At 40.3% G+C, this 27,429-nt stretch overlaps 2 protein-coding genes across 3 annotated transcripts in view; one reads left to right on the forward strand and one right to left on the reverse strand.

Moving 5' to 3' along the window:
- Positions 1-2,286, forward strand: part of XPC (XPC complex subunit, DNA damage recognition and repair factor) — a 30,710-nt gene extending 28,424 nt beyond the window's left edge. For both annotated transcript variants that reach the window (XM_089521007.1, XM_089521016.1), the window contains one exon: positions 609-2,286. In XM_089521007.1, coding sequence (XP_089377133.1) covers positions 609-833 — 225 coding nt within the window. In that variant the 3' untranslated portion in view covers positions 834-2,286. The remainder of the gene's footprint in view (positions 1-608) is intronic.
- Positions 2,287-3,617: 1,331 nt separating this feature from the next.
- TMEM43 (transmembrane protein 43) lies at positions 3,618-27,412 on the reverse strand. Its single transcript, XM_089521028.1, has 12 exons — positions 27,149-27,412; positions 22,255-22,402; positions 16,928-17,062; positions 14,778-14,872; positions 13,333-13,382; positions 12,456-12,525; positions 11,074-11,144; positions 10,701-10,822; positions 9,867-9,941; positions 9,654-9,755; positions 7,569-7,686; positions 3,618-5,824 (listed from the first exon to the last, which is right to left on the reverse strand). The coding sequence occupies exons 2-12, from the start codon at positions 22,393-22,395 to the stop codon at positions 5,622-5,624; spliced, it is 1,182 nt and encodes a 393-aa protein (XP_089377154.1). The 5' UTR covers positions 22,396-22,402; positions 27,149-27,412; the 3' UTR covers positions 3,618-5,621.
- Between the last annotated feature and the right edge of the window lie 17 nt (positions 27,413-27,429).

Here is a 27,429-nt window from a genome sequence, read left to right on the forward strand (position 1 = left end):
TCCCAGCAGATATCAGGATAGTTTCAGAAAGATGTCCTCCACTACTTCATCTTTGGTGGCCTGTAGTAAACTCCTACCATAGTATTGATTTTTATTTATTTAGCCATTTATTTTTACTCAAAATACTCTCCACTGGTTAAGTTTAAGTGGATTTCTGTACAGGTGAATATGTTTTTGACATATAATGCTACTTCCCTTCTTTTCTTCCCTAATCTTTTTGAACAGATTACATCCTTCAGTTGTTATGCTATAATCATGGGAGTCATCCCACCAAGTCTTTGTTATACCTATAACATCATTGTTACCTTCCTGTACTAGGATTACAAGCTCATCTTGTTTTGTGTGTTGGTATAGAGAGATCTAAAGTGTTTGTTCTCATCTTTATTTCTACCATGAGTTTTATAAACATATGCTGTAGATACCATTCAACATAATGAAATTCTCATTTTATGGTTTGAATAATTTTAGAACATCTAGTGTGGAGGTGCCTGAATGCCAAATGCTTTGCCTGCTGATTTGTTTTTTTTCCCTTGCAGGCAAAGAAATTCCCATTACAAAGGGTGTTCCTTAACAGCATTGGTTTACTATTTCAGCATTTTCTCTTTCAGAATGAGGCAGCAGGAATCACTGTGGAAAGGGGGGCTGGATTCTCCTCTGATGATGATGGTGAAGAAGGAGGACCCAGCTCACAGACACCTGCTGAAGATATTGCTGTTTTCTGGCCCCAAAACCGACAAGTGGACGAACAGAATAAGAGGGGGAAAGCAACCAGAAAAAGCAGGAGGGAGAAGAAAGGAGAAGCCAAGCATTTGTTCCCCTTTGAGCAATTGTGACCAGGAGGACCTTTTATGTTGGAATCCATTGTGTCAAGTTAGAAAAAAAAAAGCAACTTGGGTTTCTTTCAGATCATCTTGTAAATATTTTTAGACTTACTTAGGAAATAATGTATTTCTAAAAGATTAGATGCAAGTTGGAAATGGTTTTGAATGAATATATGTATATATATAGAGAGACATTGTGCATATAATGTTCAATTATATGTACAAAAAGTGTAGTATTGGTAGGAATAAATCAGGGAGTTAACAGAACTTCTACAAGTCTAGGTCATCAAACATAGACTTTACTCCTAGTGTGAATTGTCTAGAAAAGCTCAGAAACAGACATGTTGGCCTTCTTTCTGTGTATCTGTGGAGCAGATTTGTTAAATTTTAATGATGTTTTTTGGAGAACTCTTGTTGAACATGAAATGTTCTTCTTGAACATTTCTTATGTAAAAGTTGTCATCTAGACATTGGGCTAATACCACTGTACATTAGTTACCTTAGTTACATCACTGTTAGTCTCACTGTCCTTCACTAGGCCAGTCTCCTGCTTCTCTTTAGAAAATAATTTACATGGTAACTGTGGAAAGGTCCCAACCTTTTCTCATTTTTAGTGTAGAGCAGTGAAGCAGTGCCTTTGCACGTAAAGAGAATAATTATTGAAATCTTCATCAACCTGGGATCCTGCAAATAACTTGGACTGCAGCTCCAAGCATTCTTGACCATTGGCCAGGTGCTGATGGTAGTTGAAGTCCAAACAATCTGGAGAAGACAAGATTGGAGAAAGCTGCTTTATTGGCTTCAGGAAAAGGGGCATTACCAAGAAACAATGCAATCCACGGGGAAGCTCTCCTGCACAAGCTCCATAAATTTAAATTGGAAGTGTGCAGGGTGCTCTCCCTCTTTTTCACACATACACACTATTCAACTCAGCAGAATTTGAACACGAAAGAGAAATGTAAACATTTTTGCTATTATTAAAAATTATCATAGGACAAATTTATCAAAATTGTCAAACTTAGAGGGGGGAATTCTCTTCAAGAATGTCAGTTTGGTTTTAATCTGTCTTTGATTCCCCCCCCCCCCAAAAAAAAAAACACATTGTAATTTTTATAGGCCATGTTTGTTTTGTACAAAATGAATACTAAACAAAGATTATTGTGCTTTTTCCACACTCTAAATTAATGCAATCTGCATGGGACATGTAAGAAAAAATAATGGATGTCTGTAGTCTGCTATTGCAGGCTTATTATGGTAGGTAGATTGCTTTGTGTGTAATTAAGAACACTTTGATATACAGTACATGCTTTTCCCCAACAACATCTGTTTTTACACGACTGTTTTAAAAATGAATACCTTTATTGGACTAGATTTGTAGGGATTTGAAACCTCCCTATATTTGAACTGACTTCAGCTAGTTGCAGCACTTATAATATGTTGAGAAAAAAATATTTTTATACTGAATCCTTAGCAGAAAAAATAAAAGCTTTAGTAAGAATTATTCTACTACGAGAGTCTTCCTTCTTTGCATTGGTTTATCTTTCTTGTGTATGCTACAGCTGTATTGTTTACACTTGGTTAGAGCACACTATTGTAGGCACCACCAATTTTAATTGACACGATCTGAGGACAATTATGACAGAGCTCTGTTTTTGTAGCTACATCTCCCAATGCTACCCCTCCATACATCTTTACAGCAGCAGAGCACTGCCAACAGAAGGAATTCCAAAGTGCTGGGAGATCGGGGCAATGTGTTGATGGTGCCTCCAGCTGTCTACCACCAATGAGGAACTTTGCAACAGGCAGCTATAATAGGACCCTGCAAGGGCTCAGGTTCTGCCACTGCCAGTTGCAAAATGCTTCACAGCTGGGAGAGAGACAGGTGTCATTGCACGCTGCCCCACTCTCTAGCACCTCTGAAATTCTTCTGCTGGAAGGACTGCTGCTGGGAAGGTAGGTTTAGTGCTGGTGGGCACTTTTAGTTACTACAGTGGTGCAACAACTGTAAACATGAACTCCAAAATTTATGATGATGTAGGTCTGGCTTATGAGTACATAAATACTGAACAGGACACCACCCTCCATAAAGTGAAACTTTACCACACCAATATGGCATAGAGCTCCTGAAGGTTGTGCCAGTTGAGTGCATTTTCTGGCAGGTGATAAAGCTTTTGAGTACCTTGGTTTGTTAAGTACTCAGATGATAAATTGGCTAGAAAAACTCTAAACATGATTGTTTGGAATACTTGTACAGGAAGAGAAGACATGTGCCAATAACAGCATGGATCTTTATTCAAGGTATTGTATTTGCACAACATCCCTATGAAGATGTGTCCATACTGCCACATAGCTTTTATCCACAGGGTTGACGCAACATCAGCAGCCTGAGTTAATACGGAAGAAACCCATGACTCGCTCCTGTCCCAAAGTACTGTACCCAGTTTCCAGATAGTAATGCTTATGAATAAGGAAGCTCTCTCTTGGATGTTCTGGTCTCTGAAACTGCTTGGTGGTTCAGAAAGATGTTCATTGCAGTGGCTTGCAGGCAGCTTAGGTAGCACCCACATAGTGTAGTTGTTATGCTACTATCCTGGACTTGTCCCACCTCTTGGAGACCAGTCACACATGCACAACTCAAAGCAGTTTTGTGGCTGCTACTGGAATTTACAGAATATTGCACAAACTTGATTTCTTCCTGCCTCTCCAAAGACAGTGTGCTAAAGCCAAGAATGTGACTCAATTTTTAAACCAGTGTTCAGTATTAAGGATACTTAAAGAATCAATGAAAAGAATAAATCCATCCTCACTTATGAAGGTTTATTCACAGAATATAAAAGTCTGGCACTTCCACCCATAAAAAACAATGTCAAAGGTTGCTAAAGGAAAGTATACAAACAATGGTTATCACTTAATGTAAAACCAGGCATAAAACTTATATCTGTACTCATAGATATCATACAGCAGATGTAATAAAATGTTGAACAGTAGCACCATAGCATCTTAAAACAGCAAGACAGTACCACTCAATTTTTATCTAGACTTTGGTGAAATACTGAGATCTCCCTATTCAAGAAGTGGCCACCAGACCAAATAGCCATTTGACCTCCAAGAACAGAACAAGATTAGCTCCATGTTAGAACTTTCATCTAGTTTGCAAAAGCTGGATTCTCATCCAGTAATTACTCTTGGGAATTCATGAACAATATGATTGATGATCTCCTAATAACATGGGCAGAATAGAGCTTGGTAGAGATTTGGGGTTTAACACACTGTAGCTACTTTTTCTCAACTGCAGTGGGCTACATGAGACTTTACTGTAAAGGTGGTCATTTAGAAGTAGTACATTAACATAAATGTCTCCATCAGCATTAGATAAATTATTATTGCTAGCAGTTATGGCTTGTGAACTGTTCGTTGTTGTTGCTCTTGTGTGCCTTCAAGTAGTTTCCAACTTATAGCGACCCTATCACAGGGTTTCCTTTGCAAGTTTCTTCAGAAAATGTCTGCCATCGCCACCCTCTGAGGACAGGAGAGTTGGACTTGACCAAGTAGCTTTCTGTAAAAGTCATTCCCCTGTTTCATGACAAATGGCCTTCTTCTGCCTGCTGGTAGAAGAGGCCATCTCTGTTATGAAACAGGGGAATGACTATCACAAACTGTATGGTCTACTAGATATTGTTAGATTTCATCCTTCATGATTCTTGCGTCTCTAACCATGCTGCTGGAAGTTACACTCTGACAACATCTGGAGGGGCCACACACTTCTAGTCCTCAATTAGCTTTTCAGGTCAAAGTCCTGTTCAAACCCAATGGCCTACTTATAGAGGCTATTACAGATGGTCATTGTGGTCTCCAGTGCCTTACAGCAGGCTGTTGTGTGCAAGTGAATAGGACAGTGCTTGTATGAGTGGTTACTGTATACTTCCTTACATAAGTATATACAAGTAGAAGCACTAGTGCTCTTTGAAGTTATGCTAGATTAATGTCCCAACAGAATTCCAACCATAGACCCATTTTCCTAACTGAAACAAGAGGATTAAGCATTAAAGGTATTCTGGGAAACAATTTTCCATATGAAAAATCATTTTATCACAAATACAATATTATTTCTAAAAAGGTGTGTGGGCAGAGGGCTTGGAACCAGGATCCACCTCCATGCTCCATTCAGACTGAAATACAAGTTTCAAACCCAGCGCTAACAGCAAAAGAAAATGGATTTATAAACACCTTGACTCGGCCAATGCTGAAGTAAGTTCAGAGAACTTAAATTCACAACAAAAGAGAACACCAAGAACAAACAAAATGTGGATTGGACAAAAAACCCAAACCACTGCATGTATGTAAAATATAAAAACACTGATAGAAGAGATATGCAAAGAAAAGGCAGAATAAAGTAACAACAGTTTATATGCCAGTTTCAAATTCTCCCTTGGTCCACATCAAGGCCCTGTACCACTTGACTTTCTCTGCAGCAATTCTTTAAGCAAGTTACAAAGGAAGATTCATTTAATACATACTTAATTCTAAGCACACATTCTATAATTTTCACTCTATCATTATCACTCGGGATGTCGAAAAGATAGGCTGGGACAGTTGTATTCCTCCAAATGATTACATAATTTTTAAAAAGTGAACAAATACTTTACATACAGGTCCATGATGGAACTCTTTGGTGTCTAGCATCTGTATGGCAATGTCAAAGATTGTGTTTGAACACATGTGGTTTTAATTGCTTCAAATATGATTGACATTCTATTCATGTCAAACTTCTGAAGAAATTCAGGCACGTTTTCCACATTGTCACTGCTGCTTCTTTGGTGGAATCCGGGACCGTGCAATCACAATGGGAACAGCAGCCAGCAGTCCGATCAGTACTGCCCAGAGGGGCCGGTAGAAGAGCCAGCCCACGGAAATGGTCAGCAGGGAGAGAGATGTGGCTAAACAAAAGGCAAATGCCTTCAGGCCAATGCTAACCAGCTCTCGGATCACTGGGAACCAATCCACTGTAGTGGGGAGAATAATTAGACAAGAAATGGAACATTAGTAAATTCTTGAAGAAATCAACAAAATACATAACCCTGCTAAACTGTGCTTTACATCTACTCCATGAATGAAGCTTTCATAATCCAGCACACACTAATTTCACTAGTCTTCTTCTCCATATTTCAGCCCACTACATCAGTACAGAATCATGCTTTCATCTACTCCTTTCTTAGACAAACTGGAGTACTGAAAAAACCGTAAGTCTTAAGAATGCTGAAATCAGAATATGGAGACCAAAGTTCAAGTTTTTGCTTGAACAGGAAGTTCACCAAAGTTATGATAGTCATCATTTCTTTGCTGATCCTACCTCACAGAGTTGTTCTTGCTGTGAAGGAAAGTTTTAAAACACTTTTATCTGAACTCAGAGTGTGGATAGGGAATAGGTAGTATTCCAGAGACTGTTGGACTCCAGCTTTCATTATTCCTCACTATGAGCTGAACTGGCAAGGGATGATAGGAGGAGGAGTCTAACAAGATCTGGAAGACCACATACTTTCTTTCCCTACCTCAGAGGAAAAGCTGAAATGCAAATGTAAAAAAGAATTCCATTAATTCTGGAAACATAGCTGATAAAACTTATTGATCCACATGAAAAAACAAAAAGGATGAGAAGCGTTGGAAGAAACTAAGCCAGATATAGGCCACTCTGGACTCCAGATTTTGCTGAGACTGCAACTCCCAACAGGCTTAACCAGCAAAGCCAAGGACAAGGAATTCTGAGCACTGAGGTCCAACAGAATTTGGAGGTCCACACTCTACCTTTTTTCCTAAAGCAGGTGCTTTGAGGTAGGGCTTCAAAAAAGATTCTGCAGAAAAAAACAAGATTACAAAATGCAAAAATAAACATAATGTACTGTGTGTATCATGGCTTCCATTCCCTTTGTAAGAGTTTAAGCAAAGATCCTTGATTAGCTCTGCAACAAAATACAACAAAATCCACAAGTAGTGATACCTTTATTGTGCCAATTCCAAAGCATAAAATACACTACACAAGCTTTTAAAACTTTACTGGCTTCTTCATCAGGCAAAGAGGTTAAATATCATACAGGAGAAAAATTCTCTAACATTATCTGCATTTTTCTCCAGTATGATTTTTAATATCTTTACAGCCAGCATGACATAGTGGTTTCAGTGTTGAACTATGATGCTGGAGACCAGGGTTCAGTTCTCCACTTGGCCATGAAATCCACTGGGTGACCTTGCGCAGGTCACATGCTTTCAGCCTCAGGGGAAGGCAATGACAAACCTCCTCTGAACAAATCTTGCCTAGAAAACCCCATGATTGTCTTAGAGTTGACAGAAGTCAGAAATGACTTAAAGACACACAAAACACACACACACCCTGATGAAGAAGCCAGTGAAGCTTTGAAGGCTTATGTATTTTATGCTTCTGAGTTGGTCCAATAACTTTATCACTGTTTTCGGATTTTGTTATGCATCTAAAGTAAGAGTGTCCAGTTCAATGAAAAATCTTCCTTAGATCTTCCCCCTGAACTATCAACAGAAAGGGTTATGGAAAGAATGTGAATGGGAACATTAGGTTGTATTATACCAGAATTTACAATAATTATAGAGATAGAAGCTAACTATCTTTAGAATAACAGTTTAAAATGCATCATTCTCTAGTACCTATATCACTTGGAATTAAGATTTTGTTTAAAGCCCTATTTATAAATCAAGCCAAGTTGCCATCAGCAAACTTACCCAGAGTGTAAAAAATCCTGGTCATAAGGCTGATGCCAACAAACATAGCCATCCATCCAGCTGCACGTAGACCCCAGGTCTTCATGTTGTTACTCTCATGTTCTTTCTGGAACACTTCCTGAAATGTGTTCAGTGTTTAATCAGCAAATCCAAACACATACCTAACTATCCTATCAGTATCCAATATTTTCCCTTCTTTGTATGCTTCTGACTACATGACAGTGTTCTGAAATTCTTTTTAATAAGCCAATACAATGGCGCCTTGTTATTCAAGGGCTTGCCATCCATGGATTTAAGCTGTGGTGTCATTAGGGACAACGGGACTTCAGGTCTCATGGTTTTTGGTATCTGCAGGGGTGGTGGTGGTGGTCTAGAATAGTTCTCCTGTGGATACCAAAGTCTCACTCTACTTTCATTTGAATGGGGGATGGGGAGAAGAAAAGTGTGTGTGTGTGTGTGTGTGTGTATTTTCAGTCCTTATTCACTGTGCTTCCTTATAGGCCCTTCAGCAATAAATAGCAACAAGCTTAAATGATAAGCAATTGTTTAAAGTTTCCTAGACAAGCCATAGCTAAATTAACCAAACTTTATCTCACTTTGGACATAAGAAGAAGCTGAGATGAACTGACAGAAGAGGCTGTTGTAGACAAAGTGCAGAAGACTGATGCTCATTCACAGAGCATTAAGTCACAGCTTAGTATTTCTGAATACAACCTTATTATCTATACATAAACAAACACACACAGTTTTTTAATACTCCTTATAAAATTCAAAGTAGGTTGAAGCCCACCAAAATTGTGAAAGCTTGGAAAAATACAGCCATATTTGATCTTCAGATTTTATGACATACTGTATCATGAAACACCATTCCTCTACCTCAAACTGATCTACATTGCTATGCTACGTCAATGGGCTTTGGAAGCAAAGTGTGAAATCACCTTTGTATGCAATCATGCTGTTCACTCACATAAAGTATATTGTCATCTGGCTACTGCTAGCTACACAGAGAGATATCAGTGTTATCGCATCTGCTAAAGATACACCTTGTTATTTCTGTGAAATAAAACTTTTTTGAAAAGATTTATTCATTTCTAATAAGAATACTCCATTTTTGACAGTATATAATCACAGGATTTTTTTAAAAAAATTGTTCTAAAATACAATTCTGACAAATTAATAAAGCTCAGAATTTTTTTAAACATGAACTATCAAACTGTTTTTCCAACACCTTCACAAAACCATGGCCTCATGGGCCATTAAATTCAATCCTCTGCTCAGTGCATGATCTCAAGCTAAAGGATCTCCAGCAGCTAGCTGTCCAGACTCTTTTTAAAGATACCCAGAGGAGGCATTTCACTGGACATAGTGCTCATAGCATGTTATTCCTATGAAGTGAGGAGGACATCAATTCTAATTTCAATTCAGAAGAATAAAATGCTGAAAATCAAGCAGCAGCCATAGATAGGTTGTGTGTGTGTGTGTTTGTGGAGGGGTATTTTTGCAACCCTTGGAAGACTGTATCCAAATGTTTTGCTAGACCACCTAACTGAGTAGCACTGCAATATTACTCTTCCCTTTTTTTATTTCTTTGAAAACAAGGGGCATGAGGTTCATACACTTCCTTTTAAAGCAGGACCATAGTCTGTCAGGGTGGACAGACAGAAATACATTTCTTTCCCTAAAAGTGGATCTTTGATTCACCAGGCCAGGTCATTTAATTTCTCCTTGAGTTACAAAGGAACAAAAGTCCCCTTCATTCCCAGAAGGACATTTCAGGGTTTTGCCACTGAGGTGCCACCTGAATTTGGCACAGTTCTGGCAAACTCACAGCAAGGACACAGCAGAGGACAGGCTGCCTTGATCCTTTACAACTTTCAGAGGTTGCCCATCCTAGTTGTTAAAGGGCAAGTGTCCTCCCTTGAAGAGAGATATTTTGGGATTACTGGAGAGGAATCTAAATTATATTTTTCATCATATCTTACTTATCTTACTATCATACCATACTAGATATCTTATTTGCAGTTGGGGTGGGGAAGCCCCAGACTAGTTCCACCCTCCTCCTCTGTACTGATGATTAACTCTTACCTCAGGAGAGAGTTCATCAGGATAGAGAATGTGCAAGATATCCCCCGATTTAGTCCGGTATGAAACCAACTGGTCCCCTTGCTGACGAGCTATTACTGTCACCTAAAGAATTGCAGAGTGAAAAAATAAAGAGTTTTTTTTTAAAAAAAATCCTTTTGAATGTTACATTGAGAGAGGAGATTTCTTTACATGGGGAGGAGTCAAAATATTTACCACATCTGCTGGACCAAGGTGGGATGAGCCTCCACTCAAACCTGCATAGAAGAATGAAACCCGAAGGTCTCCCACCTGAAAGTGACAGTAAAGCTGTTGGTAACAGAGGCTTTCCAAAAGAGGTTTTAAATGTAGATTTTCAACATTCTTTGCATTCATGCTAATAATATATTACGAATTTAATTCCTGAGAGTCATTATAGTTCATGCAAATCACAGACTCTGATCTCAGCACATTGCAGGTCCTACAAACAATGAGTTATTCCATCTGCTGCAAGCTGCATTATGTAGCTAGGTAGCAAGAGTGTAAGATAGATAAATATAATAATTTGATATAAACAGCAGCTGTTGGTAGTAGGAGAGAGAAAACAGGTTTCTGCATTTTTAAAATTCATTGTTCTTCTCCTGGAGCTTGAGAATTTGAAGTTCTCGCTGAATCATGAAATTCAAGGGAGCCAGCATAATGCAGTGATGTGAGTGTTGGACTATGACTCTGGAGACCAGAATTCAAATCCCTTCTCAGTCATTGAAACCCACTGGGTAAATTTCAGCAAGTCACACTCCCTTAGCCTCAAAGGCAAAGGCAAATCCCCTCTGAAGAAATCTTGCCAATAAAACCCCATGATAGGTTCACATTAGGGTAACCATAAGTCAGAAATGACTTGGGAGTCCACAACAACAACATGAACCTCACTGAGTGATGGTGGACCTGACATTCTTCTTCAACCTGACATACCTCACATGCTAAGAGGAGAGGAGGAAAAAAACATCCTCTGCTTTGAGCTCAGTGGAAGAAAGCAGGGGACATAAATATAACAAATAACTCTTGTCTTACTTCTGGGCGTCGTGGATTGTCACTGTGAAAGAAGTAGTCCCCTGAGCGGATCACATCAGCATGAGGATCTTCCAATTTGGACAAGCTCATTTGTTTGAAGTTATCAATTTTTTCAATGAGACCTAGGAAAGAACAGGGCATTACCTCTACTCTGAACATTGTTATAAAATATTTAATTGCAGCAACTCACATGGACATGCTGGTTTTATCTTGTGTAGTCTCTGCTTTGCAAGGGTTCAAAAAACAGAACTGGAAACTGAGATTGCTGAAGTTAGACATTTCCTTAAATGCTTTTTCCAAAGGTTCCCAGCTATGGGATGGACTAAAATATATATTTAAATATAACATAGTTGAAGCAAATCAAACTACTTACCTTTGGAGAGAAAGAATGTCCCCAGTTGGACATCAGAAGCAACCGCAGTGAAAGACTCAACAGCCATGTTACTGCATGGAAGAAAATGGCCAGGTGAACCCCACCACAACATGTGCTGCTGTACAATTATAACCATATATCAAGGCAAAGGAGTGTACTTGTACTCCCAAATAAATCAACTGGCATGCACAAAACTACAGTATATACCTGTACAGTGTTCCTGCATCATATGCGGGTGCACTATACGTGGCTTTCAGCTTATGCTGAAAGCCTTGCAATGAAGAGGGAATGGCACGTGCGTCCATGGCATACCGCAGAATGTGCCTTATGCAGCAGGGTCCGGGACAGATCCCCATGTAAGGCAAGGGTGCACTGTATATAAGTCTAGAAATTTTAGTCAAAAAATTAAGCCAAAAAACCTAGGTTGTTTTATCTACAGCTCAATGTAACTACTGCATTTTAAACAAAAAGGGAACCATCCCCTTCTCTGAATAGAGTGGCAAAATGCAAGAGATTAGTTCATTCCTGAGAGCATCTAAAAGAAGCACAGAGCCCTTCTACTATCTTCCCCTCAAAGAAGAAGAACTGGGCTTTGAAGGATATGAATAAGATATCTGTGTTTGTTTGTCAGCTTTTCTAGATTAGAATCAGGCAAAGTTATCACATTAAAATTAAAGGCTATAATAACTCCTAATGTAATTTCCACTTTCTTTGCTTTGCCTTAGCATCCTTTTTGAGATGTGTGTATTTTTTCAGCCCTGCCTGTGCGAGGTCATCTCCCCCAAATGTTGCACAGCCCCTATTTATCATAGTTCCCTCCTCATCCATCCACCCTCTAGGGTGAGCACAAACCATTATGTCTGTTGGAATTTTATAAGTCTGCTTCCTCCTTTATATACTTTGTTACATGCCCCTACATTTTACCCTCAACTTATCCACAGGTCATATCAAAATCCACAATTTGGCCCCAAAACCTGCCCCCAATATGAGGATGACTTCTAGTCAAGTATATACAGTATACAGAAACATATTTATTGAGCTGGAGGCAAGGAACCTTTGGCTCTCCAAATGTTTGTGGCTTGAGCTTCCACAAACCACTGTTTACATAACCAAACATAGGAAATAAGGGAACAAAATTAAAGGAAAATAGGAGTTGTAGTCTAAAACATTTGGAAAGCCAAGCTAAATGATTCACAGTGCCATCCTATTTGGATTCCAGAATAGCTACCAGTATCTGTTCAGGATTAAGTTAAACAAGAAATAATCTTTCTGTGAGATGTTCAGAAATATATAAACAGAGCTGGAAGAGCCAGAATTCATTCCAACACCATCCCAACTACTGTGGGGGGTGTTTTTGTGGGAAGTGGAAATATGAGACATACCTGGGATTTTTATGACCAATTTCTCGGTCAAAATTTCTGCTGTTCACAACTTCTGATTTCCATTCTGTATCTAAATGGGAAGCAAGACAATGTATAGAGAAAGACATTCAGGCTTGGAAAGCATTCCAGAAACCACAGAATGGTGGGGATCATCTAGGCTGGGTGGGAATTCTGCAGCACTCCAGATGTTGGTGAACTACCATTCAGCCAGCCCAGTCCCAGTCAATAAAGAGAAACCATGTGAGCTGAAGTATAGCAACATCTGGAGGGCCACAGGTTTCCATCCCTGCTTTGAGGAAATCCTCATTTAGCCTCTCAATTCCTGCTAATTATGAACATATGTATACACACACACACACACACACACACACACACAACACAACTATCAAGGGGTACTTATGCCAAAAGAGTATCTTTGGAATATAGTCATACAGGTGGGGGATTGGAACCAAACAAATTATTGACAGCTGAGGAGGTTATGATGGGACAAGCTAATATAAACAATGCATACTTTTAAAATGTTGCCAATCAAACAGGATAATCCCATTAATTCCAAGTGTGAGTTTCATAAAGACTGTGCAGAATACCAACGCTGCATAAATATGCCCCCAAACCATTTTTTAAATTTTGGACTCTAAGGTATAGTTGCCATCTACTTGCTGATGGTTCTGTGTCCTTCAATAGTCACATGACAGGTGAAAAGCCAACAGAGGCTGCTCTCATAATCACAACACAGTGTGGCTTTCCCTGGCTTAAAGCTAGGGAAAGGGTGTGAGAGCAATTGTGTTGAATTTCTGCCTATCATGCAATCATCTGGATGCAGAGAATGAGAGTTGGTATCAATTCTAGTAGAAGAAGTTTTTACTACATAACTTACTATATGAATATCTGGTTTCTTTCTTCATTTCACCATCTTCTTCGTATTCCCTGTAGGAGGAAAGCAAAACAAACAATGAAAATCTAGCAAAGTACAACCTGTGAGAAGTCCATATTTCACAAAATTTTATTATTTATAAACCATAGAACTATTAGTACATAACGACTATATAATATTTTAAGTAATCCGATGAATGTATTGAATACATAACACCAGCTAACCCTTTTGTTTTTATGAGATTAGAGGTAACTGTGTTTAAATGGGTGATGTCCATTCTTAGCAGAAACAGAGCTTGGAAAGATTTTTGTTTTTACACTACAACTCCCCCTCCCTCCCCCCCCAAAAAAACCAAAACCCAGAGCCAGCATGACCACTAACTGTGCTAACATGGGAATACCAGAAGTTGTATTTCAAAAAGTAAAACTTTCAAGCTCAGAAGAGGTTACAGCAAAGGTACTATTTATATGAAATCTGTGTGGAAAGAAAGAGCTGGAGAAAAATGAATTCACCCATCTGGGCAGGATAGTCAGTAAAACTGGTTTAGATTTGTTGTGAGAGAATGGAACTTATATTGTTACCACTACTAAATACTTTTAATTACTTCTTCTTTCAATAAACAAGGTCTAACTACCTGACTTAATGTCATGAAGGGTAATTTAATGATAGATCACTTATTTTCAGTATAACTATAGCATTTACAGTTACTTCAGTTGTTATGGAGGTGGGACCTCATAGTGGAGGATGAATACATATGGCTCAGTTACTGAATCATTGTCTGTGGTGGATGTTGAGGCAACAGCAAGACAGATGGAAAAAGCATGTGTTTTGTATCATAGGCCAGAAAGCTTGTAACATTCAATATTTTGGTAACTACATTAGTTACTTTTTTAAAAAAAAAAATCATAACTTTACAATCAACTACTTATCTGCTCTTGTTCCTATAATGATCAATTGATTACTTTTTCAAAGTAACTTTCCAAATGCTATGAGAGAAGAATTTGAACCAGTAAGCATGCCACTTGGCTGTAGTCTTTTGGTACATCACTTGCTGAAGGGCAAGGTAGGGAGAAAGTTGGATTCATAGCAACGAATGCAACCCTCTCTGCATTACACACACAGTTCAGTTCATCATACTTTCCATTCCAGAAGCCAATTATAACCAAATGAGTCATCATTTTGTATTCTTATAACCTGAAATCATCATAAGCTGTGGAATGGGTGGAAACCAGATACACAAAGAGAAGATTTCAACGAAACAAAATCATTTTTACAGATCCCAAACACAGCTTGTTGAAATCAATTGAAGGAAAAGACTATAATAAGCATAAATATAATGCTTCCTTTTAATCTTTAATTGGATTCTCTAAAATAAGTCCCTGCACCCTAACTGCCAAGCACACTTACACAATATATGGCAAAGAAAAAGATTAATGGGTACATCTTACCTGGAATCTTCATACTCTACCCACTGATACATCTCCACTTGGCGCTTGAGTTTGACAGCCCGGATAGAAAGTCCATAGCTGGGATCATACAAAGGCTAGGAAATGCAAAGAAAGTTCAGATTTGTAGGTAATAAGAAATTTACAGAGGTTTCCTAGAATTTGGTAAAGGAAAAAAAAGAAGACGGAGAGAACCATTGTTTAAATCTGTAATACATGAGAATAGCTGCTAGATGCACATCCTGTTGGTTAAGAACCATGGTCCCCAAGATATATAGTTCAAACTCTTTTTATAGCCGACTACAAAGATCTGACAAGCAATGTTCCCCAACTCTAGATGGTTCATAGTCTGGTCTCCTGGAGCCCTGCAGAAGTCCTAGGACACGTTAGCACTAGTCCCAGATAGTAATGGTAACTAAAGCAAACACTTTCACAACAAGAACAGATGACAAGCATGGGGGGAAAATCAGTCAATAAGCAACTTTGCCTGGATTCTATATGATGACATTATCATTGTTTGGCAAGACTCTGATATGGTTCAAATCTGTTCAACAAAGAACCATGGTGAAATAAAGACTTTACAAGATGGCAGATTCTATTGCCTAAACGTCACAACTCATGCTATGTTATATATGTTAGTTTGATATACATCCGACTATGGACGATGAACTTCAGGTGAGGTAGGGGGGACTTAGGATTAAAAATAGGTTAAAAAATACAGGACCCTTTTCTGTATTGGTGTTCCCCAGAAGGCCACAGACCCTTTTCTAAAATGTATTTTTGGTAGATTCCCAGCTTTGTCATGGGTTCCTCACTTCAAGGACTGAAATGCTTCTCCTCAGCTTTAGGTAGTGGCAGTAAGAGAAAATATGGTGGTGGTTTGGGTCCCATGCACCACTCAAATGAAAGCATAGAACTGAAATAAAATAAATCAATAAATCAAATGTGACACCCCACCTCACTCAAATAGTTCTCTAAAATTTAATTTGGGCCTCAGGCTACTATGTTTGAATCGAGTAGGGGGCCATACCAAAGCCTCAACATGTCATTTACTGAAAAGATACAATGGCATCATCCCCCTAGAATAAGATGGCCAACTTGTGGCCGCTCCCAACGCTGCTGCGTTGCCAAATTCCATCATCCCTCATCAATGGCTAGGCTGGTCAGGGATGTAGTGAGCTGCAGCACAGCAACACATGGAGGGCCACAGATTGTACATTTCTTACCCAGAATGTCCTTAGCCAAAAGCTACATTTCTCCAACACTGACTGTGTGGGAAAGGTTAATCCAGAACCTGCTTTTACCACCAGTGTGAAATACACCAAGGTGTGAGTAGTCCACTACAACATGTTTTGGAGCCTTCTCCTCAACTCTCAGTCAGTACAGATATTTACAAGACTTATTCATTGGCTTTGGTAGCAGACTATTTGTTTTGAGAAATTAACCTCCTCTGAGTGTGCACCATAAAGCATTTAGAGGGCCAGAAAAACAGAATAGCATGCACCATAATTCACAGGTATTTTATGGCTGAAGTCACCGAGGGAATGGGGGGGAGGGGCAAATTCAATGAACAGATACGAAGACCAACATGGCCAGTCCCAAATGCTCTGGTAAACCTTTGATCCGAGTTACAAGTGCTTATTTTCAATTATCCACACATAGTGTGGATGGGATGAAATAAGGAAGTGTAAGCTTTTTAAAAAGTAAATCCACATATGAAAGAAACAGTGGGACACATTTTTTATTTTTTTATGGCAGGAAGAACTAAGTTTATCCCAGTGACAACATTGCCTTACAGGTCTCAATGACTGATTCTAGGCTCTGGAACCCGTTTCTAGGGAGGGAATGACCCATTCCTGGCTGTCCTTCCATTGGCAAGCAAAGATTTCTTTATGCCAACAGGCTTCTGAAACTGAGAATTCTTAAGGAAAGAGGTCCTATATTTTTAAAAAATTGAACTATTTCATTTTTTTTTTAAATGTCTTAATATTTTAAGAGTTTAATCCTGTTTTAATGTTGAACTTTTTGTATGCTTTTAATGATATTGTAATCATTTTAATTTGCAAACAGCCCCGAGTCCCAGTTTTGAGAGGGAAAAGGCATGATATAAATAAAGCAAATAATCATCTAATTAATCAATCCACTGTATTTACCTTTGAGGTCCGAAGGGGGCCAGATAGGTGCACCAGTTTCCTTTCATTCTCTTCCAATACATTCTGGATGTTGTCAAGAGGAACCACTAGAGAAAGCCCTTCTTCTAGAGAAGAAGCTGTCTTCAAAGCTCGTCCCTACAGGCAGTCAAATTGGGTGGAAAGAGGCAAAAACAAATCTGTGAAAAATCAGGCTAAAGTCACTGCATGAAAACGCCTTCTAGGATGAGAATTACTTCAAGCTCTGTAACTGAGAAGAAGATAGGAGTACCTCTGCTCTCTCATATTTAAGTAATTTAACATTGCTGATAAAAGCAGTAAAACATCTTGAAATCATTTATGAATTACATTCCATGTGAGACATTTGTGCAGGGATGGGGACACTTTGGACCTCCAGACACTAGCTAACCACCACTCCCACCACACCTCACCACTGGCCAGACTAACTATGGATAATGGTAACTGGAGTTAAAACATTCTGTATCAGAGCTTGACGGTTACTTTTTTAAAAGAATAGGTAAAGTGACATCCTAAAGGCCACCCATAACTAAACAGTGATAGGAAGCTGATCTGGGATTCTTTATATTCATTCTTCATAAAGGTAAATGAAATTATGTATGTTTCCCAGGCCTGATTTGAAAGGATTCCCCACCATCACTTTTTTTGAGATGTGAAAATTGAGGACTGTACAGACTGTGCTTCTGCTCCTTCAGTGTGGGACGGAGTGGACTAACATGCTGAGGAGTGATGTGGAGGGACTGTAGTGGAGTTGGACTGAAAACTCCAGCTCCCAATCCATGCCAAGAATTTCATTATTATTTCCTGACCTTTCCAAGTATAGTGTTTGTAGGGAAGATTTGTTTGTGATGTCACCAAAGTTCTATTTTCCCTCATTTTACAATTTCCCCTGTTACTTAAGGTTTACTCAGAAATAGGTAGTAGGAAGAGACTGAAGAGATCAACTCAAGAAGAGTTCTTTGTACGTGTAGTATTTGTTCTTATCTTAGGAAGGTGAATAATTCACTCCCTCATTCTTTCTATGCATGTATTTGTGAAATTTTCCTTTTTCCCCCCCCTAAGGCTTTACTTAAATGTCCTGGAGCTGCATGCATGCACATATACTTTGGAGACTTCCCCACCCTCTTCTTCTTAGGTTAATTTTCCACCGTTTTGGAATTTTTAAAAAAAATAACCTTAGGGAGACTTTTGGTATGGAGTGAAGGGCAGCATGTATATATTAAAGAAACTACTTTTTAGGAAACAGCTTTTAAAAAGACTTGCACTATTCAAGTTTTGCATATTTGCTTGGACTTACTGGAGCCCTCCTACTTACACTCATTCTATGTGGGAAGGGTCTATATTCTTGCCTCATTATTCTGGGATCTTTTTGCTTATTGAAAAACTTGGTCACTCAAACAAATGGTTGGAATCCTGGATTAACATTATCAGTCAAGACAGACAGAGCATCATAGCCTTGTTTGTGAATATAAGCAGAACACATTGAAAACAGACACAACTGACACCTTCGATACATTTAAACGTAGAGATTAAAATGGAACTTTAAAGTTCCTTAATAAAAACGCCTAATACTGCTTGTAATCTGGCAGAGGTAGTCCCTGATTAGACTCTCCCATGCTTCAAATTTTCATCCAGATGAGCAAAGCAATAGCCATTTAGATGTCACAATACAAGTGAAAGGAAGGAATGGCAAGCTAGGTTCCCAAATCATGATCCAGATCTGTACTTGCAGGTCTAGATGAACTGAGCTATAAACTGGATCAGGACTTGGATTAGAGGGAGGTATGAACATCCCTAGTGAAATCAGATGCCAAAATAAAGTTGCTAAGTATTGAAAGTCTGTGTTAAGTTCTGAAGGCTCAACCCAACTGGTACATTAGTACTAATGGGAAACACTTATGAATAATTCAGGGCTCTAAATTGTTTTGAGGCTTAGTCTAGTTCCCTAAACTACTTGCAAAAATTGTTTCTTTCAGCTGTTAGCCTTCATAATCCAGCTGTTAATACACAATATGAGGCTTAGATAGAAGACCACTGGTAATTGTCAAGTGCAGCACACAGATGGGAGCCATAACTGAAGGCAGTGAAGTGGCAACACTGGTCAACTTGCCTGACATACATTTACAGATGCTTCAGCTGCCACTCTTTCTTCTCTAACGTTTATAACAGGCATCCCAGCTGAGAAATATTTCGAAGCATTATTTATAGACCATGATCACAGAAGCAAATTAAATGATCTGCAAGCAGCAATGCATAGCACTGATGATGACTCATTTGCTCGGTTTTGATCAACCAATGAGGCTATTCTATGAAAGCAAGCTGGAGGAAGTGAAGCTACAAGGTCTGCTACTGTAAAAAAAGCAGAGTCAGTTCTACTTTTTGACACAAGTGCTTCCTGAACTAAAAGTTATGGGCAGAAGGACGATAGAGCTAGAAGGATGACCAATTAATTCCCCACTGGTTGAGAAAGTTCAATGTAATCATGGATAGTTGCAACTCTACAAGAGATCTGGAAGGTATCAAGTCAGGGAAAACTGCTTTAGGAACAATTCTTGTCTTAGATCATGGGGCAAAGTCCAGATATAAATTAAATACAAAAATAATATTGAATACTGCATGAGTCAATATCCTCTTAAAGTCAAATTAAGTACATTTAAATGTAAATGTTAATAACAACCAATCAGATTGGGGGATTTTGTTTGTTAATAAGGAGTGGAATGGAATTTTATTTGCTACAGTTAATCTTTTCAAGTACAGATTAACCAAGTACAGGTGCTGGAGATTTTATTTGTTGATAATGAATGGGGTGAAATTTTATTTATTAATAATAAAATTAATCTTTCCAGATACTAAATAGCCAAGTATTTGGAGATGGGATTTATTAGTTAATAATGTAAATTAAAGGTAAAAGTAAATGGAAAAGTAATTTTTGTTTTGTTTTAAGTCTTTCTTCATTTTAAAAATCCACAGATCATCCCCCCTCCTCCCCAGCCATCCCTCTTGAGCATGTAGCCATTAAGGACTTGCCTGGGTCCTGCAGAAGTCCCCTCTCCAAAAACCTCATCATTCCTAAAAGTCTTTTAAATGGGGAACATTTTTATTTCCTTTTAAAGTCATGGATGTACATTGGGGTGCAACACCAAAGTTGCTATTGCACAGATGTTCACAGGCTGCATCCACCAAAAGAAAGGAAAGAAAGGAAGATATAATGAAATCTGTTTTTGATGAGCATCAATTTTCTATATACCTCAAGTGCCTGCCACCATCTATACTTCCAGGTAGACAAGCACAATAAGGGCAGAGGAGAAAGACTGTTCCAAAAGGGAACTGTCAAAGTGTGCTGCAACCAGGGCTGGGGAATAGTGGTGATTTGGGGCTTGTCCTACTCTGGAGTAAGGTATTTTTTTCTTAACATTACTCCTACTCCTGTAAAAATGTCTTACTCCTTTACTCCTTACTCCTACTCCACAGCCTTGGGGAAAAGCCCCAGTTGCTTTGCAAGGCTGGCACGTGTGTATGTGTGTAAGTGTCTCTCTTTGCCTCCCAGTCCCTTCCCAGGTGCAATATAACAAAATTGTTTTTGGTCTTTGCCTAGGGTTGCTATAACCCGGCGGGGGGTGGGAATTTCCCGCTTTTGGACCGTCTGCACGGTCACGGTACGGTTTGCCCCCCGCCCCCGGGCTTTTTTATTGTGCCGCTATGGCAGCGCCTTTGGCCGCTCTTGTGGCCGCCACTGCCGCCACCACCAATGCAGCTGTCGCTGTGTGGTGGCCTGCCTGTGGCTGCTCCTCTGGCCGCCGCCGCCACCGCAGTTCAGTAGGTGCTCCAGCGCGCCCACACTCCCAGTATTTAATTTTCCCGGGCGCGCTGGAGGAGCACCTACTATTAGCTGGCAGGCTGGCCAATAGCGAAACAGCCCGCCCCCTGCTTCAGGAGTCTATGACTGCTGGCAGGGGGTGGGGCTGTTCCAGCTCTCTGCCCCCATTGGCCGCCCAGGTTAAAGAGGAGGAGCTCTCCTCTGTTTACTTCCTGGGCCGGTGAGCGGCGAAGGACTGAGGCGGCGGGCGGAGGAGGGCACCGGGCTGCCCCCGCCGCAGCAACAAAAGCGGCAGCTGCAGCAGCCAAAGGGAGAGGAGAGGACCAAAAGTAGGCCTCTGGGCAGGGGGGGACGTTTTTGGCTAGCTGTGTGAGTGTGAATCAGTTTGCAAAGGGACCTTCCACGTTTATCATCATCATCATCATCATCATCATCATCCAAAGGCCTAGCTGTGTGAGTGTGAATCAGTTTGCAAAGGGACCTTCCATGATTATCAATATTATTATTATTAGCATGCAAAGAGCTAGCTGTGTGAGTCAGTTTGCAAAGGGACCTAACATGATTATCATCATCATCATCATTATTGTTGTTGTTATTATGCAAAGACCTAGCTGTGTGAGTCAGTTTGCAAAGGGACCTTCCATGATTATTATTATTATTATTATTATTATTATTAGCATGCAAAGAGCTAGCTGTTTGAGTCAGTTTGCAAATGCCCAAATGTGCTTCGCGTGTGTTTTGGAATGGGGGAGGGGGGGTGACCAGAAAGGGAAGTACATTTCTGCCATCTGTCTAGGAATAATGCCAAAATGTCCTCCATTTTGATCATGCCTAAGAAACATGCATTTAGATTAACATTTTTTAAAAAAAGTTATAATTTTTTCGCGTGTCCTCCATTTTTATAAAATGTGTCCTACATTTGAAAATATTGCCCTACATTTGTCCTACATTTGTCCCAGTTTGGAGGTCCAGACTTATGGCAACCCTATCTTTGCCTGTACAATATAATAACAGGAATAAGAAGTAACAAATATATTTTGTTACTCCTTATTCCTACTCCTGCTCCTGTAAAAACCTCTTACTCTTTACTCCTACTCTCCAGCCCTGCTCTCCACTGTTCAATCTATGCAGAGGGGGGCAACTTCTGGCCTTGGGGCCAAATGCAGCCTTCAAGGCTCTCCCACATCTTCTCCAGACCTAAGTATAGAACCGTCTGTAAGTTAACCAAGACAGTTTTATTCATTATTTCCTCATTGCAGGAACATCTCCTTAGACACATGAAGTGCTTCAAATGGCAGGAAAGGGACCCACCCACTGCAAAAAATTTGCCTTCATACCTTCTTTGTCTTAAAAATGACCAAATGGTGTAAAGTGTAATAGCGAAGCCAATGGCCATACTGAAGATTCCCTCATAGGCCATACTGTTTGATAATCCTGAAGCAGATGAAAAGCAGCCCCAGTATCTTACCATCCCCCCCCCCCAATCCTTACTTACCTCATTGGTAAAAAGGATGTAGAAAGACAGTGCGAACGTGGCAAGACCAATGAGCATTCCCCCAGACGTCTCACTGAGGCGCTCCAGAAAGCCAGGCTTGGGCTCACTTGTGATTTTAATGTGCTCCTTCTTGCTACCCATGGTAAAGCTGTTAAACAGAAAGAAAAAGAACATGGAAATACTATACCTCTGGCAAGAGCTCCAGGCATATTCTAAAGCAAAATTTAGTATTGTGTGCTGTTTTAATGCTTTAATTTTTTTTACCTTTTAAAATTATTTTAACTATGCTGTGTTTTTAATATCTGTTTTAATATTAAATAAATAAAATTTTTATTTATATGCCACCTCTCTGTCAGAGACAACCGGGGAGGCTTTCAAATTAAAATTGTACAATCCCCAATCCCAATATCTCACTGTCCTCTAAAATAATTAAACAATTGACAAATTTAAAACATACTTTAAAATAAACAAATAAAGAAAGAAACAAATAGTAAATAAATATTAGCATTATTTAATTACTTTTTAAACTTCTGCAATTAACATTTTAGTTTTATCCTTTTTAAATTATTGTAAGCCACCTTCATTCAACCCCATTCTGGGGGAAAGGTAGGATATAAATCCAATACATAAATAGACAGCCACAAACTGGCAGCCTGGCATCAGCCAAAGAGTTGTCAGCAACAAAGACAGGACCTCCCAATACCATTCTGGGTGATTCTGCCTTTCAATTGTTTAATAGCAAGAAAATGATTCATTCCCTAGGCTTTAAGGGATAAGGATCTCTAACCCTACAATTTTTGCTAACTACAGCTCCCCGCAGGGTTGGCCATGCTGCCTGGACTTCCAGGAGTTGAAGTCCAAAATGTGCAGCATGCAAAAGTTTCCCATCCCTGCCCAAAAGATCACATGAAGTAGATCCCATAAGACTGAAATATGCCCAACCCTATTTTTTAAGTAAGGTTTATCAACAAAAAGGATCACGTAGCACATCTGTGGCCCTAAGGAGATTGCATAAAAAGAAGGGAAGACAATTTTTCAGGGGGAAAACTACTGTAATATGATTTAATGGACAAAGGCTACAGTTTACAAATTGCTTAATTTCAAGCACTTTTCCAATCCACACCTTCAATTGGCCACAGGGCAACAGCAGAAGTATGGGTTATGTACGTTTCACACAGAATACATGGCATTGTATAAGCCAAGTACCCAGTACTTTAGCCTGTACACATAAAGGAACAAGTCTTCCCTTCACAAATGGGCTGTGTGGAAACAATGCACACTTCAAATCTATGGTGCTTTACAGACTTCCCAAAAAGGGTGGTCTGCCAGTGCTGTCATTTGCTGCGCGGAGGAGCCCCAGCAGCCAAACTGCGCGACTCCTCCGCGCAACAAAAAGCTGCAAAATGCAGCTTCTTCTTGCGGCACCCTTATGAAGCCGCAAGGCGCCAATGGCGCACTTGTGGTGTCATAATGGCACCGAGACGTGCGTCTGCTAAGCGTCCGCTACGTCAAAATGGCGGCGCCCATGTAGAACGGGCGCTGCCATTTTGTACGCGCTCAGTGCGTACTAGGGTTAGGGGAGCCCCTTTCTAACCCTAGTACGTGCTGCACACGTACTTTCTGCCTGTGCGGAACGGGCCTATGTCTCAGTTCAGATCTAGACTTATGTAGCTTACACAATACCTTATGTCCAGAGTGGGAGGTATGCACATCCCCTTCAGCCACAAAATTATATGTGAAATGATCCACTGTCTTCACAATAAAAGGTTTGAGGGCCAGAGACATAAATAAGACTGGAAGCATTTAAAATAATAATAAATAAAATAAAACTTTTATTTATATCCCGCTTTTCTGTGACAAGACAATCAAAGCAGCTCACAACACATTAGAATCCACATTTACAAAATTATGTCCCAGATTCCCCCCCTTAAAACAGGATTAAACAAGTTACAGTTAAAATATCTATTAAAAACACAATAAAAATACAGCGAGAACAGAGTGGTGGGCTAATACATGATGTGGGGGCAGTCAAAAGGCTAAGACAGAACTAAAGGAGCATAGGATGTTTGAATTAAACATTTACTATGACTCCACATCAGTTACAAAAGCTGCTCCTGAAAAGACAATGCTAAATAATGCAATCTAAAGACCGTATTAAGAAGAGGCAGCAGTGTTTGTGTTGTCTCTGCTTAAACATAGCCAAGGGTGTGTCTACTCCCAAATATTTTCTAGAGTTGCCTATAGCAACATGTTTTGGAGCCAGCACACTTGCTTCCCATGGCACTGTACAACGAACCTGTGCGCAGGACGAATCTACTACTCTCTAGCTAACGTCTTCTTTTGAGCAGAACTTAAGAGAAGATCAAAGTTAAAATTTGCCTTGTACAAGTAAATGAATACCTGAAGATAGTTAGTAGGAAGCATGCTTTTTTGGTTTGTTGAGTCACAACTATTCTCCTCCAGCATAAAAACAAAGAGACAACCAATGACCAAACTGAAGTAGGTTACTAGTTCTTTACTAGCTAAGAAGTTTGTTAACAGGCCTCTACAAAAAACTTCAATATGAAAGTGAAATTAATATAGCCCTAAACCCCCAAATAAGTTTTGACACAACCTATTCCATATAATTTCCAGCAACCAAAAGCTGCTGTTTTTGCACACTGCTTTTTAAAGCACTAGCACAAACTAAGCCCCTCACCACAAGAGATCTGCATGAGATTTGATCTGTGGATGATGCCCTGATCAAATCATCTTTTTTAGGATGCAAACAAAGCTATATTTCTTTTTAATTAGTTCGCCCAGTTGAGCCAAACTTTGCTGAATAACTGAAATCATGGCTGGTTTTCAAATTTGAGGAATACTTGTTTGCTGCAGCAAATGGCATAATCCCTAAAGGTCAAGCATGGGACAGTAACAACAACAAAAGAGATAGGTCTTTAATACTCTTTTAAAAGTCAGACAGCAAATTTAGCTGCTGGAGAGCCAGTGTGGCCTAGTGGTTTGAGTGCTGGACTGTGGAGACCAGGGTTTGATTCCCCGTATGGCCATGAAACCACTCACTATACCATGCTGGCAGCCAACTAATGCACACACTCCAGCGTTTCACAGATGAAGAGCCAGCATGGCATGGGGTTCGATTCCCTGCTCTGCCATGAAACCCACTGGGTGCCCCTGGGTGAGTCCCACGCTCTCAGCCTCAGGGAAGGCAATGGCAAAGTTCCTCTGAATAAACCTTGCTAAGAAAATGCCATGATAGGATCGCCTTAGGGTCACCATTAGCCTGAAACGACTTGAAGGCTTCCACTGTTTAGGGATGGGGGGCAATAAAAAGTTCTCTGGGTGACATTGTCAATGTAGTCCTGGCTGGATGAAGCACATGTTCCCCCGAGGACCTGAGCGTAGGGGGTGCATTATACAAGAGGAGGAGGCGTTCCTATAGGTAACCTGGACCCAAACCAGGTAGGACATTAAAGGTAACAACCAACACTTTGCACTTTGTAATAGTGTAGATAGAAGGTTCTTTCTATTCTTTCTTTCTATTCACCCTGAGAGTGGAAGAAATGGCCCTGACAACTCTAACAGAGTCATATTGATGGCGGACAGAAAGTGAGGAAGTGCTACTTATGGACTGGATGTATACCATAGTAAGGTAATGTGTATCTTTACACTTGCAGACTGTAAGGCAAAACCCCCTTCTTTAGCACCATAAGTGACTTCACCCTAAAACAATCCACAGACGCCCTTTTTTCCTAAGGGAGAGGGCTCTGCTAGTGAGAAGGAACGGAAAGACGCTAGTAACCCTTGCAGTGCCTTTCATACTGATCTGCAGGAGAGGGCCTTTCAGAGGCAAAGGTTTTCCACAGCTGGCAAAACATCTGCTCTCTCCAACCCATGCCATCTGACTGATCTGTGACTGCCTCGATCCACTGTCAGGATCCTGATGCATCTGCCTGCAGAGAGCTTATGCCGCAAGGAGCCTTGGTGGCGCAGTGGTTAAATGCCTGTAACTGCAGCCATTCACTCACAACCACAAGGTTGCGAGTTCAAGACCAGCAAAAGGGCCCAAGCTCGACTCAGGCTTGCATCCTTCCGAGGTCGCTAAAATGAGTACCCAGACTGTTGGGGGCAAATTAGCTTACTTGCTAATTAGCTTACTTGCTGTTCACCGCTATGATCTTTGGAATAGCGGTATATAAATAAAACAAATTATTATTATTATTATAAGGCTGCCAGGCTCACACGACCCCAAGACTGACTGATATCCAGGTGCAAGCTTCTGTAGGCTGCATCCACACTGCAGAAATAACCCACTCTGACATCACTTTAACTGCCATGGCTCAGTGCTATGGAATCCTGGGCTTTGTAGTTTCTTGTGGCGTCAGAGCTCTCTGCCAGAGAGAGCCACTGTAACTGCCAGTGCTGTGGGATTTGGGGATCTGTAGTTTTGTGGGATATTCACCCTTCTCTGTTAAGGGAGCTCTGGTGCCACAGCAAACTACAGATCCCAGAGTGGCATAAGATGGTGCCCTGGCAGCTAAAGTGGCATCAAACCGGATTAACTCTGCAGTGCCACGACTACATGGATGATTCTATCTTTGCTTTCGTGAAACTTTTTTCCTCCCTGGTGTTAAAGAAGTATAATCAAGCAATGGCAATGCTGCTTATTGCCTAAGCAGTTTACAAAGTGTAAGCTAATTGCCCCCAAGAACTTACTCATTTTAGCAACCTCGCAAGAATGGAAGCCTGAGTTAACACCCTGAGCCCCTGCCTGGGATTGAACTCCCAACCTTGCGCTTTGTGAGTGAGCAGCTGCAGTCCAGGCATTTAACCACTGCGCCACCACAGCCCTTAAGAAAGAAGAGCAGGGGAGAAATATACATGAGCCCGCACTTACCTTCCTCAAGGTCTGCAAAGAAAACAGCGACAGCCAGACCCACCCTCTGCGCGCGCACCAGACTATCAGCATTCCAAGTCCCGACGTGGGCGTGGTCCTACGCCCCGCCCCTTTTAGGCGCCTCCCTTTAAAGAGCGTCGGTGTAGGGAAGTCCGAGAACTGCCTCGGTGCATGCTGGGAAATGTAGTTCCTACAGACCTAGGGCCACCACTCACGTCTGATGGTTGCCTCAGAGCATGCTGGGAAACGTAGTCCATGTCGGTTTAGGGCCACCATATGCA

The sequence above is a fragment of the Sceloporus occidentalis genome, unplaced genomic scaffold (genome assembly GCF_023333645.1).
Source record: "Sceloporus occidentalis isolate IW3139 unplaced genomic scaffold, rSceOcc1.0.p SCAF_1, whole genome shotgun sequence".
NCBI classification, from domain to species: domain Eukaryota; kingdom Metazoa; phylum Chordata; class Lepidosauria; order Squamata; family Phrynosomatidae; genus Sceloporus; species Sceloporus occidentalis.

Bases quoted from the DNA above. Each gene is read 5' to 3' on its own strand.
- TMEM43 (XM_089521028.1), bottom strand. From the start codon at position 22,395: ATGGGTAGCAAGAAGGAGCACATTAAAATCACAAGTGAGCCCAAGCCT. The intron at 11,145-12,455 runs GTATGTCTCATA...TCTTCCATGCAG, and splicing joins ATTGGTCATAAAAATCCCAG to TAACATGGCTGTTGAGTCTT. The intron at 9,756-9,866 runs GTAAATATTTTG...GCAATTCTTTAG, and splicing joins ACCTTGGTCCAGCAGATGTG to GTGACAGTAATAGCTCGTCA.